Source organism: Salvelinus sp. IW2-2015, linkage group LG4q.1:29 (genome assembly GCF_002910315.2).
Source record: "Salvelinus sp. IW2-2015 linkage group LG4q.1:29, ASM291031v2, whole genome shotgun sequence".
NCBI lineage: Eukaryota > Metazoa > Chordata > Actinopteri > Salmoniformes > Salmonidae > Salvelinus > Salvelinus sp. IW2-2015.
Window position 1 is genome coordinate 71,075,930 of NC_036842.1, and position 15,852 is coordinate 71,091,781.

Consider the following 15,852-nt stretch of genomic DNA (forward strand, 5'->3'; position numbering starts at 1 on the left):
AGAGTAGTACAAAGCCTTACAATTTAATAAATCAACTCATKTTTGGCAATAATATGTTAAAGGGGAATTTCCTTCAGATTTAGTTATTTTATTCTTTAATCTAATATCTCCACCATGAGTGTAATCCTAACTTGAGATGCGTGTAACTGGCGTCACTGTTCTAGTTTAACAGCTTTGCTTCCTCCCTCAACTTGCCTCTGACTGGGCTTGAACTACGGTACTCTGCCTCGCGAACACATGTGACCACCTGCTTGACAATGTACATACCAGTCGCACCACTGAAAATGATCTGATTCAATGGCACGATTTCAAGTTGTGAATTTATCCAGTATGATCTTAATATGGTACATACACTTGATGCGTAAATCATGCAATGGTGTAAATGGAAGATAAAGTAAAATTTGGGTTGTGCAAGCGTTGAGCAAGAGATGTGTCTAACCCAAAGTCAAACTGCACTGAACAAAAATATAAATGCAACATTCAACAATTTCAAAGATTTGACTGAGTTACAGTTCATATAAGGAAATCTGTTAATTGAAATAAATAAATTAGGCCCTAATCTATGTATTTCACATMACTGGGAATACAGATATGCATCTGTTGGTCACAGATACCAATTGTGTTCATTGTCCGTAGCTTATGCCTGCCCATACCATAACCCCACCACCACCATGGGGCACTCTGTTCACAATGTTGACATCAGCAAACCGCTCACCCACACAACGCCATACGGATTCATCCGTGAAGAGCACACTTCTTCAGCGTGCCAGTGGCCATTGAAGGTGAGCATTTTCCCACTGAAGTCGGTTATGATGCCAAACTGCAGTCAGGTCAAGAACCTGGTGAGGATGAGTAGCACGCAGATGAGCTTCCCTGAGATGATTTCTGACAGCTCGTGCCGAAATGATTCGGTTGAACTAACCCACAGTTTCCTCAGCTGCCGGGGGGCTGGTATCAGACAATCCCGCAGGTGAAGAAGCCGGTTATGGAGGTCCTAGGCTGGCGTGGTTACATATGGTCTGCGTGGTTACATGTGGCTGATTGGACATGGAAATGAACATTCAATTCTCTGGTAACAGCTCTGGTGGACATTCCTGCAGTCAGCATGCCAATTGCATGCTCCCTCAAAACATGAGACATCTGTGGCATTGTGTTGTGTGACAAAACTGCACATTTTAGAGTGGCTTTTTATTGAGCCCAGCACACGGTGCACCTGTGTAATGATCATGCTTCTTGATATACCACGTCAGGTATATCGTCAGGTGGATGGATTATCTTGGCAATGGAGAAATGTTCACTAACAGGGATGTAAACAAATTTGTGCACACAATTTGAGAGAAATAAGCTTTTTGTACATATGGAAAATGTCTGGGAAATGTTATTTCAGCGCATGAAACATGTGACCAACACTTTACATATTGGGTTTATATTTTTGTTCAGTATATGTAGCATAGCAATAAAGCTGAGGATGTCACAGGATTATATCCACTCCTCAACATTAGGGTTCATTGAATGCTTTCACTTTGACAATATCAATGCTATTAATCTTAGGCTATTTGTAACTACTAATCTTTCTCCTGTGTCACTAAATCACATTTTCCATAAAACTTTGAGAAAAAAATTATTGAGAGACCGTCTTCATCAGCCTAATGTAACAGTATAACTTTACGTCCGTCCCCTCGCGAACCAGGGACCCTCTGCACACATCAACAACAGTCACCCACGAAGCGTCGTTACCCATTGCTACACAAAAGCCGCGGCCCTTGCAAGGGCAAGGGGAACCACTACTTCAAGGTCTCAAAGCGAGTGACGTAACCGATTGAAACGCTATTAGCGCGCACCACCGCTAACTAGCTAGCCAATTCACATCCGTTACACTCACCCCCCTTTCGACCTCCTCCTTTTCCGCAGCAACCAGTGATCCGGGTCAACAGCATCAATGTAACAGTATAACTTTACGGTGTCCCCTCGCCCCGACTCAGGCGCGAACCAGGGACCCTCTGCACACATCAACAACGGTCACCCACGAAGCATCGTTACCCATCGCTCCACAAAGGCCGCGGCCCTTGCAGAGCAAGGGGAACCACTACTTCAAGTCTCAGAGCAAGTGACGTCACCGACTGAAAGGCTGCTAGCGCGAACCACCGCTACCTAGCTAGCCATTTCACATCGGTTACACTAACATCTAGCATTGATTGTTGAAACAAATTCAAATCGTCTTTCAAAATAAACTCACCTTTGCTAAAAGCCAGCCACCTTCATTGTCATTGGCTCCAGTCATAAACGGCACCTTGTGCATCTCATGGTTTTGAGAAATCTCCATCGCCGATTTGGACAAGAACTGCCCGTCAACAGTCACACCAAAGAATAGCATTTGATTCTTTAAAAAGACAAGATTGATAAAAAGTGAGAAAAACATGTCAACAAGACATTACAAACAAGCGGAGGCCCTCTAGAAAATGTGTCTGCAAAATATTACCAGATGAAAGGGAGTTGGTTATCATAATCTTTGATATTACCTTTTAATGCTCATGAAACAATTATAGTCTATGATGCAATCTCTATCCACATCATACCTATTTCCTGTCACAATATGCACATTTCTAGGCTCAGTGTTTTCGTTGATCTACCTCCTAATGCAGAACAGCAGAATATGTTAATATGCTGGTTGTTTTGTATGTATATTTTAATTAAGTTAGGTTTTCATTGCATTTTTTATTTAACTTTTTATTTTTCATATCTGAGTTTTGACCACATACAACATGCATGCTGACTCACTGTTGCAGGACTGTGATGGCAGGTCTGTTTGTTGGGCTTGGATAGATAGCTGCCATCACAGTCCTGCAACAGTGGCTAATGTGTAGCTAGCTAGCTAATGTGTTGTAATGTGTTGGATTTTTTGTTTCACCTAACAGTTTTTGTTTCACCTGCCGGTTCCTGTAATGATAGGGACTGTGTGTGGAGATGGGAGGCTGATGAGGCTCACAGTGGGGACTTTTCCCACTGTGAGCCTTGGCACTTCAGCTGTGCATTGGCACTTCAGCTGCTAAGGCATCACCCAGGTGGGTGGTATGCTTTCATCCACGGAGGACTAGGTACCTTCAGAGGAGTGGCTATTGCAAAGGAACTGTGAATGTCCTGGGCGGAAAGGTGCCCTGATAAAAAGCTCCTGACCTGTCTGTCAGACTGACCGTTTTTCCCCTGGCTGTAACATCAATTCCCCCTCTGCTCAAGCATTGTCCAACAGTTCCACTCAAGCCCTGCCCAACAGCTTATTTCAAGTCAACTGCTCAACAGCTTATATATTTAGTTTATTGTGTTTTAGTATCATATAAAATCATACAAAACATTAAGAACACCTGCTCTTTCCATGACATAGACTTTCCAGGCGAAAGCTATGGTCCCTTATTGGTGTCACTTATTAAATCCACTTCAATCAGTGTAGATGAAGGGGAGGAGACAGGTTAAAGAACGATTTTTAAGCCTTGAGACAATTGAGACATGGATTGTGTATGTGTGACATTTAGAGGCTGAATGGGCAAGACAAAAGATTGAAGTGCCTTTGAACGGGGTATGGTAATGGGTACCAGGCGACCCGGTTTGTGTCAAGAACAGCAACGCTGCTGGGTTTTTCATGCTCAACAGTTTCCTGTGTATATCAAGAATGGTCCTCCGTCCAAAGGACATCCAGCCAACTTGACACAACTGTGGGAAGCATTAAAGTCAACATGGGCCAGCATCCCTGTGGAACGCTTTTTACACCTTGTAGAGTTCATGCCCTGATGAATTGAGGCTGTTCTGAGGGCAAAAGGGGGGGTGCAACTCAATATTAGGATGGTGTTCTGAATGTTTTGTACACTCAGTATATTTTCACACTGTAAATTGTACTCGCAATTCTGATGTCCTCATTACAATTCATAGATGTTGTATGATGTTAAGTATAACCAAATGTTAAGATTGGTGTCCTTCCCAAAGACATAGCTAGAACCCTGGCAAGATATGTTACTGTCCGGGATATCCCACCTGTTTCTGAATGTTCATAATGTGATCAGCGGTCAACTTCTTCACACAGTCTGCTATCTTCTCTGTGTTGGTGCTTTTACAGCCAATCAGGTTTGCCACTGTCTATGAGACAAGACCAATAGAATAAATCGTCATGGTTGTAATGACTATCAGGACATTGATGGATGACAACTATTGATTGGGCAGTACATTTGTTTAAATATGTGCAATGCTATTTATGTCTCTCAGAGTACTGAGTTTGGTGGAGAGAAAGTTTGAAAATACCTGTGCCACAAGCAGGGGATTGGGATTGAAGAGCACGTTCATTGCTGCGGTACCACTCTCGGCTATCGCGCCATTGAACAGACCAATAGACAACGGAGAGAGAAGCTAGCAATAAAAAAAGACAACAGGAATCAAGAAGCTAATCAAGATAGTGATGTCTCAAAACATAAAACCTATATTTCTGTCACAAGAATTATGTTCTCAATGTTCATAAACCCAATTCAATTAACTACTCAGCCTGAAACCCAGAATTTGTAGGAAACTGGTTGAAATGAATCAGACGGAGACCCAACTACAATAGTCAAAAAGTTTATTTACGAGAGCGCTCCTGCGCATATACAAAGACGTTCCTTTTATAATATTCTCTTAAAAACCTACGCCCATACATCCACACTAGCATTAGGATTTTCTCCTGAAGTCTCACCACAGTTTATTACCACTCAACTGACAGTTCCAGTCCCCCCCAGATAAGGGAAACCTGGAGGGGCTCTCCRTGTCCTATCTTATCTCCCCAGAGTTACAGRCGGGTCGGTTCAAACATAGTTTAATGATCCACTTTGTTTTCTTTAGGCCCACACATACATTCCTCTCTTCCCAGGTACATGCTACATAACCTCTTTCTTATGAACTAACATTATTTATCATTCCAGAAAAACAGGGTAGAATTCAGTTAGTTATAGTTCTACGTTAAATGTATACATCATTTAGTCATTATTCATAAAATTCATAACAATTTACGGGACACTCCAATTAGTATGATATGTTACGTTTTGTATGGTATGTATTAATTTGGGAATGTCCCACATCCATTTCGCATGATATGTTACGACAGCGGTTCGCAAACTAGGGGCCCGAGAACCCATGTGGGGTCGCCTGATATGAAAATGGGGTCATGGGAAAATTACCAAAATCCTGAATAAAAAAAATATATGCAAAAAATATATATAATATTGTCTTTGTAACTCAAAATCATTGTAATGTGGTTAGCCCTAAAAATTTAAATGAAAATGATTAAAATCTAAAAGATACAATTCAACCAGAGAGCACCCTTATATCATGGGAAAGGCCGCGCTTGACCGTTGCACTTGAATCATTCCCACCATGAATGGCTAGGCTCGCTTCYCTATGAAACCACACACTATTGCAGGGACTTTGATATTACCGCAATTGATATGGTGAAAACAATGTGTGGGGAGGCAGAGGTACAGAAACTCACATCAATACCTTTGTCAGATAGCACCGTTAAACAAATAATTAATACTATTACTAGCAATCAAGAGGAAACTGACTGAACGACTCAAACTCCCCAGCTTTCGCTCTCCAAATGGATGTTAGCTGTGAGGGCCGGAATGCCCATGCATTGACTTTTGTTCGCTATACATGGATGTGGATGCTATTCACAAGAACATATTGTTTTTTCTCACGATTCCACGAGCATGAAACGGCAGAAGGGATATTCAGTGTGCTGCGTGGTTATATTAACGAAAAACAGATTGCATATGTGACCCAATTCATGAAACTAGGCATATGTCGCAAGTCACGACAGGAGAGCTGTTTGAACGTTATTTTTATTTTTTTATCAAAATGCGTTTTTTGGCAGAAATGCCTTTCATGTGCCTTGATAACAAACTTGCATGCCATCTGTAAATACGACAGAAACCTTCCCACTAGCCATGACTGGCTGAGATAATGAGTGGGCTGGACATGCCGAGAGAAGAGTTCGGATTGGTCAGCCATATAGAAGGCTTCTGTCTATTTGAGCTGTGGAATTAGAGTATGAGATGGATAAAACACCTGTCTCCGGATTACATCTTCAAACTAAGGTTTTGTGGCATGGCATCCATGACAGGGAGACGCGTCCATCATGCATGATGATGTATACAGGTAAGATAGTCTACCGTTAGCTAGCTACATTTTCAGATATTACATGTTTCTAATTTTAACAGAAAGTGGTTTCATTTCAAGCTAAAGTGTACTGTTAGCTAGATTGGTAACGTTAGCTGGCTAGCTCCCTTGCTGATGTTATTACTCGTATCCCAGATCTGTTTGCTTTGCTAGATAGAGCCAAATGTTAGCTAGCTAACATTGAACCTGGTTGGTTAGCTCCCAGCATATTCATGCAGTATAGTAAGGACATGATTTGGCACTATATTCATTGTTGTTTAACTAGCTAACTATAGCTGGCTGGCTCGTTAGCTAATGTTACGTGACGTGTGATTTTACACGTTGTTTCCCTAGCTAGCTACATGTATTAGGCTAAAGTGTAATGTTAGCTAGCTAACGTTAGCTGGCTGGCTCCCTAGCTGACGTTGTTATTCGTATCCCAGAGCTGTTTGCTTTGCTAGTTACAGCCTAATGTTAGCTAGCAAACATTGAACCTGGTTGTTTAGCTCCCACCATATTCATGCAGTGTAGTATGACATGATTTGGCACTAAGTTCATTGTTGTTTAACTTCCTGACGTTAGCTGGTTGGCTCYTTAGCTAACGTTACGTGACGTGTGATTTTACACGTTATTTACCTAGCTAGGTTCATTGTTTACCTAGCTAGCTAGCTACATGTCTTAAGCTAAAGTGTACTGTTAGCTAGCTAGCTAACGTTAGCTGGCTGGCTACCTAGRTGACGTTGTTATTCATATCCCACAGCTGTTTGCTTCGCTAGTTAGAGTCTAACTTTACCTAGCTAACATTGAATCTGGATGGTTAGCTCCCAGCATATTCATGCGGTGTACTGTAGTAACAACATGATTTGGCACTATGTTCAATGTTGTTTAATTAACTAGCTGGCTGGCTCATTAACTAACGTTGCATGACGTGTGTTGTTACAAGTTGTTTACCTAGCTAGGTTAATTGTTTACCTAGCTAGATTCATTGTTTACCTAGATGTCTTAAGCTAAAGTTTACATCACGCGTTGAATATGGCCGATGTCAGTAAACATCTGCAAAGAAGCGTAATGAAATTGTTGCAGTCTGTTTTCATGTTGTCCATAGGTAAACAAATCATCGGCCAGAGCATCAAGTGTGCACTCTGAACGCTCCGAGGTCGAAACAAGATGGGTGGGGCTAAAGCTTAAGAGGGTGTGAACGATGCTGAATGGGTGTAGACAAAGAAGAGCTCTTCACTAGATACCAAAACATTCAAAGGTCATTTTCTCATAAGTGAGTTTCCAAGTTTATCATCTTTCAAAGCAGAATTACTTTCCCATTGTTCCTCAACAATGCAGTATGATATTCCATTTTGTAGCTCTGAGTCTGTACTTTTATCCAATGTAAAAAACACAATTTCCAATTTTGCTACATAAGACCGAATCCAGGTGGTGAGTCACATATGGTATTGAATGGTGGACTTTTGCACAGATGGGGCTACATCTATCATTGGATGGCGGTCAGGCCTCTGCACTCTAGTTATGAATGTGTTTCCCTCTGCCATATGGACGCATTGTATGATACATTGAGAGCAACTGGCAGAAAAAGAGTGCAGCAGGTAACTTCGATTGTAAACTACATCAAACCACATTCACTGCACGCAGGTCTGTTCGCCAAAATTTGTGGAGATATGGGATCAGAGCATGACAATGTTCTATTTCACACCGAGGCTTGGTGGTTATCGAGGGGGAGAGTTGGAAAGATTTTTCTCATTCAGAGAGGAACTTTTGTCATTCACTTCGGATTTAAAAAAACAGACTTGGTTGACGTTCTGTGTAATGAAAATTAAATAACAGAAAACATAATCAGTAAGTGTCCCACACGAGTGATAACTGCTCACCTCCAATGCTTGGAAGAGCACTTTGGGATGGACCTACTTCCCAATCCGTTTGACTGTGATCCTGGCTCATTTGACATTCCGGTAATTTAAATCAAACAGCTGATCGAGCTGTCATGTGACCGATTGCTGCAGACAACGCAATCACGGGTCACTACGGAGGAGTTTTGGTTCCTGACTCAAAGGGAATAGCCTGGCGTCTCCCTCTGAGCATTAATGACGCGTTCAAAACAACTGAGAACTCAGAAATCTCAGACATCAGTGCGTTCAAGACAACTGGGAACTCGGAAAGAAACGAGCTCCGGGTGGGAAAAAATATTTTGAATGGACATCCAACTCGGAATTCCAACTAGGGAACTCGGGACTCTGTCTAGAGCTCTGACTTTCCAACCTAAAGATCATTGACATCATGATTTGACCTCGTATTTTTCCGAGTTCCCAGTTGTCTTGAAAGCACCATAAAATTCATTGTAGGCTACCGTTCACCAGCTCATATCTGTGTGAAGCTGGATTCAGTGCTTTTGCCTGCATCAAACCAAATATTGATCCAGGTTGGATGTGACAGCGGAAATGAGTTGCGTATTGTCGACCACACTCACTGACATTGAGAAGCTCCGTAGCCATATCCCCAAATAAAAAAGTAAACATCGGTTGTTGATTTTTTTTCACATGGGTGGGGACATGAGAATTTTCAGATATCAAAATGAGGTCATGGGCCAAAAAAGTTTGGGAACCCCTGTTACGAATTACAATTTGTATGATACTGTATGATTGGAATTGCAATTTGTAAAATATGTTACGATTTGCAAAATGATATGTTACGAATTCCAATTTGTTGCAACATACATTTTTGCCTGAAGTAACCTTCTGTCCTATGTATCCATTCCAAATGGAACATATCATACTAATTTGAGTGTCCCGGATTTACCTTTACTATATTACGTCTAGTCTATGAGACCAGGCTGATATTTCACTCAAAATATTATGCAATATACTGTATTGATGGAAATATGTTTTCATACAAAATGATTTGGTAAAATAAGTGTTACAATATATAAATTATAGACAAAATGTTTGAAGCATTATATTTTACAGTTTACATAAATTGCTAAATATGTAATATATTTTGGATCTGTCTGTGTGTGTGTGTGTGGATCCTCACCAGTAACGATACGCTTGCTCCACCAGCAGACTCTCCAAATATGGTGACCGACTTGGAGTCGCCACCAAAGTTGTGGATGTGCTCCTGGACCCACCGCAAGGCTTCCACCTGGTCAAGTAGTCCCATGTTCCCTGGGGCATACTTGTCTCCTGTGCTGTATGGAAAAGATGGAAAACCAGTAAAACAAGCCCAAAACAGTGACATGTTTTATTTAACTGAACAAGTCAGTTTAGAACAAATTCTTATTTTCAATGACAGCCTACCCCTGCCAAACCCTCTCCTAACGCGGACGATGCTGGACCAATTGTGCGCCGCCCTATGGGACTCCCGATCACGGCCAGTTGTGATACAGCCCGGGATCGAACCAGGGTCTGTAATGACGCCTCTAGCACTGAGATGCAATGCCTTAGACCGCTGCACCACTTGGGATCCCTATTTTCAACCAGTAACTATCAGGAAATAACACTGATCACACTTTGGGAGTGTTAGTTTCATCAGCTGTTGTTAAATATGATACAAAACAAAAGAAAAACTCATTTTGGACTGCACTGGGCCTTTAACAGTATAGCTTCTTTCCTCACAAGTCCTTACTGGCACTTGAACTTGGATCCTCTGCCTCGCAAAATCACACTACAGCATGTTCTTAGCCAGTTGCGCCATGGCAAAAATATCAGTTCAGCAACTCAAGTGGAGACAAATCCAACACTTGTATAGGGGCAACCGTGCAATGTTAAGAAAGGCCAAATCATCTTTACGGAATGTCAAACCAAATAATCAAGTTGATTTGACCATGACATTTAGAAAATTGCAAAGTTGTCCATATCACTTCCATTGATTTCTAGTTAGCGGAGGCTAATATTAGCTGACATTTGTTGTGGCTGTTTAAAGAAAAGCGAACCATGGATTACAGTTTCTCCTGGCTCATAGACTACTTTCAGGGTGAGGAACCGGTTGTGAAATACTGCACATCCAAATCAAACCAAATTTTATTGGTCACATGCGCCAAATTCAACAGGTGTACACTTCACAGCGAAATGCTTACTTACGAGCACATTCCCCCAACAGTGGTGCAGAGTTAAAAATTAAGACAAAAAAATAAATAAGCAAATCGTAACGCAACAAAAACAATAACGAGGCTATATACAAGGATTACCCCTTTAAAATCTCCAATTGTGTGCGGTTCAGTAGTGGTTCAGTCTTACCTGAAGAACCCCAGCAGTCCCAAACGGTATTGGATCAGCACCACAACCACATCCTGGTATGCAGCCAAAGCAGAACCATCATATGCTGATCCAGAGCCAATGGCGAATCCGCCACCATGGATCCAAACCATGACCTGAGAAACACAAGCAATACATGCTGAAAAAAGTAAATACCAGCTGCATTTAGATTCACTTTGCACTTATCATCGTACATATGTTGTATTATATGGTTTCAGGTTTTTTGTATTTTTTTACTTATTTTATGTTGAACTCAAATTGCCCTTCGGGGACAATAAATATTTTCTGAGCTGAACTATGCTTATGTGTGGCCTTGTAGCCTTTGATAATCTGGACGTTTTTAGCAGTTATCGTTAACTTTGACTAATGATGAAAACATCTTCCCTACACAGCTTCACTGCACATTGACAAGTATTCCACTAAGCATGAGTCATTCACTACGATAACTGACTGAAAAAGTATGATTATTTGTCATAATACAATTCACAAACATAATACATTTAAGTAGCCTACACACACCTGACAAATTTGGATTGAAAAGTGCATCGCTGATGAGAATAACATTAAAGCACTAAAATGTTGTTTTTTTTTAACCCAGTAGGCCTACCGTAATACAGGAAATATCGTCTTTATTATTAAATTCTGCCACTACCGCGGTGTGACCTAACTTTCTGGAGCCCGCAACTCTATATTGTTTCAACGGCATCACTGGGAAGTCAATCAACTGTTGGCTATATGTGTCTGATATTACTTACATGAAGCCTTGTTTTCTCAGCAGGTTTAACTGGAGTGTAAATGTTGAGATAAAGACAATCTTCTGACACCTCTGGGATTTCCACTGTCATGGACAAATTGGAGTAAAGGTCTTTTGTAATTTGTCTGTCTTGAAGACACCTGAAAAACATAAAACTCATTGAGAAGTCTGATTTTATTCAATCTCATTGTTTGTCTAACCCTTATTCAAATAACCAGAAACTTGAGATGAATGGTTTGTTTGTGACCTTGCTGGGTCTTACATGAGAGGCTGCTGGATGGTGTCCCTCACTCCCTCCCATCCCTCCACAGGCTGGGGCGGGGCCAGTCTCAGGGGGCCAACAGGTGGTTTGGCAAACGGCACACCCAGGTAGGCCTGAACCACCGTCTCCTTCCCTTTTACGCTCACATATTGCCCTCTCAGTCCCCCCAGTTTGGTCTGGACCACAGGTGCTGTTGAGATGTTAAGCAGTTAGTTATAGGTGTGTTACTTTCGAAAAACAGGGGAGATGTATGGTTACTCCTTTTCATTGAGTAAAAATTGGTTTCACAACACCCTTTAAAAGTGTATAATTCAGTATGTTTATCCAGATCATATACCATTCTTGTGGACAACTCATGTCAACAGCTTTGAATGTAACCCTCTGTCCATACTGTATATCTGTGCTATGGCAATAGGCCACAGTATGTCGAAAGTACCTCTCCCATAGCACTAGCATAATTTTTTTTTTTTAATTGCATGAACACAAAGTACATTATTGCATGAGGAAAAAAATCCAGAACAAACTAAGCATTATTAGACAAAGAAAACACATAAATAACTATAAGGGGGTTATATTTCAAGGGATACGGAATTTCCATTGGAGCAGAGAATGGTCACATTAAAATAAAAAAAGGTAGTGAGACATTGACTGACAGCAATTACTTCTCAGATGTTTTGTTAATTAATAATGATTCGAAAATGCCTTTCCAGTTGCATGTATATGATATTTACCCATATTAATGATCACATTTATTACATCAGAAGTGGTATTTCAGGAATGACCTAAATCAAGTCTCCAAAAACCTTGTGCTTATTTCAATCCCATTATAAATGTGTTATTAAACTGTCTGGTAACCTGTGGAATAGACACCGGCGGGAATGCACTTTTAACCAATCAGCATTCAGGATTAAACCCACCCGTTGTATAATACAGGAGTCACATCAGTTAACACAATTTGAATTAACATTCTACAGTACCATGGAAATTATTACAGTCATTGCGAGTGAAAAATGAGATTACCAGTCAAATTGCCATGGTTAGTGGTTCCAAGCCTGTTCTATTCATGCTATTTATATGTGTGCTGCTGCTGCATTGTGGTCATTCAGTCAGCTGTTCATTCGACCCCCCCAAAATATATTTTTCCGGTTATGATGGTTATTTTATTTTCATGGCGTCTTCATCCATAACCATCGGTTACACGGTTATACGGTAATTGTGCCAGCCCTAGCCTATAATGTGTAAACTTAACTACCAACCTGCTACACACCCTACGGTAGTTAGGCAACATCCTGTATCTTCTATATTTCCTGACCACTGTTGTTGGCCTATGCAATGTTTCGACGATTGTTATCAGCTTACTTACCATTGGATTCGGCCAAAGTATACAGAAATAGTAGGCCAATTGACAGGGAAAGTCTCAGTAAGCCTGTAGGTTCCTTCATGGCCGCAACATTCAATGATTGAGTGCTCAGCGACACGCCTATTGTTATGCAACCCCAGACTTCAACAGAATTCGGGAAAGAGTAGTACTGAAAGGATTTGCTTAGGCTTTATAGAGTTAACCTTACAGGTGTGCCATTTACCTTTGTACCTAATAGGGAAGGTGGGGAAATTCATTGTTGGTGTGAGTTGTTGTCCTTAAATGACCAAAGACATGACTTTGAGGCCATGTCAAATGCGTATGTACACTCAGCAAAAAAAGAAATGTCCCTTTTTCAGGACCCTGTCTTTCAAAGATAATTCATAAAAATCCAAATAACTTCACAGATCTTCATTGTAAAGGGTTTAAACACTGTTTCCCATTTTCCCAAACACTGTTTACAGATGCACAATCGAGAGCATCCTGTCGGGCTGTATCACCTCCTGGTACGGCAACTGCTCTGCCCACCATCTGCAAGGCTCTCTAGAGGGTAGTGAGGTCTGCACAACGCATCACCGGGGGCAAACTACCTGCCCTCCAGGACACCTACACCACCCGATGTCACAGGAAGGCCATTAAGATCATCAAGGACAACAACCACCCGAGCCACTGCCTGTTCACCCCGCTATCATCCAGAAGGTGAGGTCAGTACAGGTGCATCAAAGCAGGTACCGAGAGACTGAAAAACAGCTTCTATCTCATGGCCATCAGACTGTTCAACAGCCACCACTAACATTGAGTGGCTGCTGCCAACATACTGACTAACTCCAGCCACTTTAACAATCTAATAATTGATGAAAAAAATGTATCACTAGCCTCTTTAAACAATGCCACTTCATATAATGTTTACATACCCTACATTACTCATCTCATATGTATATACTGTACTCGATACCATCTACTGCATCTTGCCTATGCCGTTCTGTACCATCACTCATTCATATATACTTGTTGGTTATTACTGCATTGTCGGAACTAGAAGCACAAGCATTTCGCTACACTCGCATTAACATCTGCTAACCATGTGTATGTGACAAATACAATTTTATTTTATTTGATACACCCTAAAGTTGTATGATATTTTTGCTGCACTTGTTTCACCTTACCAGTGTCGTCACTAGGCTATACTGTATACACCACAGTCTAGGCTACAGTATATATGGCTCTGACACCATCTGGCTGAATACCTGTCACTCACTTACTTAACTAAACCTTTGTACTATGCCCTATTATGCTATAGGGTACACAGACTACTTGTCATTGTTTGTCTCTCAGTTAATGATCCACCATTAGCCTGCCCTGCACCTTTGGCCTGCATTGTAACAGGTAGGCCTATGTCACACCACAACAAAAATGGTGATGTTTTGAAATTAATGCGAGTAGACTACATGAAACTTCACATGGGCTATGCATTGCTTGAAATGACTGCATTATGTGTAATTTCCATGTCAATTCATTCAACTGAAATTCTTTGAGGGAAATTCATAGCTTCCACCCCATATGACTTGCATGAATACAACCAACTGTTCTTGGACCTCGCCTACAATCCACTGCAATTCCTTTTGTATCTTTTGACTTAGTCTATTTTCTATGAATTTTAATTGACTTTACATTAAAAAAATACTTCCTTAAAACTTAAATAGCTTTCTGTCACGAGAGACTAGGTGCGTGAGGAAGAATCAGGCGCAGAGAGCATAAGTTCCACAGGAAGAGGTGCACTTTAATAACGCACCGAAAAACAATGCCCACAAGACAGGGTGCGGAAAAAATGTGGACCAACCCAAACACACAGGGTACCAGGTCCGGAGCACGAACACCAAATATCATACACACGTAACATAAAAATAATCCCGCACAAAACTAGGGCGGGTAAACGTACTATAAATAAGGAAGCCCATCAAGCACACAAAATAGACACAGGTGCAACTAATAAGACAAAACAAACAGACAACGAAAAAGGGATCGGTGGCGGCTAGTAGACCGGTGACGACGACCGCCGAGCACCGCCCGAACAGGCAGGGGAGCCAACTTCGGCGGAAGTCGTGACACTTCCATTCCATTTGACTTGCATGAATACACCCAACTGTTATTGGTTCAGGGACCTCTTGTCAGGACCCGGTGCGAGAAACAGTCACTAATAATTGGCAGAACCCAGAAGATGAGGCAGACACAGCAGTACTAGAGATGGTGGTTTAATAAAAAATAGATATCTTCCAAAATACAAAAGAAAATCCACAAAGTGGTAAAAACAGCAAGGGAAAAAACAAACCTCAAAAGACCAATCCAAAAATACACGAGAACAAAACCAGAGAACCTCTGGAAAATCCAACAAGAGAAAAATGWTCACAAAGGCTGGGGCTGGGRGCTAACATACAAACACTGAGCAAGGAACTYAGGAACACACAGGGTTTAAATACTAACAAGGGAATGACTTACAGGTGCAAACAATAATTAGGGCAAGAAAAACAAAAGGTACAAAAAAGGTGCAAGGGGAACATCTAGTGAACAAAACCAAACAGTCCTGGCCAAAACCTGACACCTCTTCCCTCCAATCCACGGCAAAAGTTTTTTGACTTTGTAATAAAAAAAAAAAGAATTTTAATTGAATTAAATGAGAAAAACCTCTTTAAAGCTGCAATATTTAACTTTTTGAACGACGTGACCAGATTCACATAGAAATAAGTGTTATAGATCTGTCATTRTCATTGAAAGCAAGTCTAAGAAGTGATAGATCTGATCTATGTGCACTATTTCTGTGCTTCCCGTTCTTAAGTTTAGTTTTTGCATCTTTTACTTTCGGGTTTTGAACACCAGCTACAAACAGCTGAAAATACAATAGTTTTGGTTATGGAAAATATATTTCACAGCAGTTTAGATGGGACAATTATTATCTTCACAATACTTGCTTATTTTGTCACATAAACTGAAATTAGGTGAACTATTACAACCAAGAAATTCTAAATTTTTGTATTTAATACCATTTTAA

At 40.9% G+C, this 15,852-nt stretch overlaps 1 protein-coding gene across 1 annotated transcript in view; it reads right to left on the reverse strand.

The window, feature by feature from the left end:
- ces2b (carboxylesterase 2b) overlaps positions 1-12,975 on the reverse strand; it is a 38,144-nt gene extending 25,169 nt beyond the window's left edge. Inside the window, exons 1-8 of the mRNA XM_023985596.2 lie at positions 12,810-12,975; positions 11,447-11,636; positions 11,186-11,324; positions 10,413-10,546; positions 9,211-9,364; positions 4,288-4,392; positions 4,024-4,125; positions 2,237-2,380 (exon numbers count right to left, since the gene is read on the reverse strand). Of these exons, the coding sequence (XP_023841364.1) occupies positions 2,237-2,380; positions 4,024-4,125; positions 4,288-4,392; positions 9,211-9,364; positions 10,413-10,546; positions 11,186-11,324; positions 11,447-11,636; positions 12,810-12,888 (1,047 nt within the window). The 5' untranslated portion in view covers positions 12,889-12,975. The remainder of the gene's footprint in view (positions 1-2,236; positions 2,381-4,023; positions 4,126-4,287; positions 4,393-9,210; positions 9,365-10,412; positions 10,547-11,185; positions 11,325-11,446; positions 11,637-12,809) is intronic.
- Positions 12,976-15,852: the final 2,877 nt, after the last annotated feature.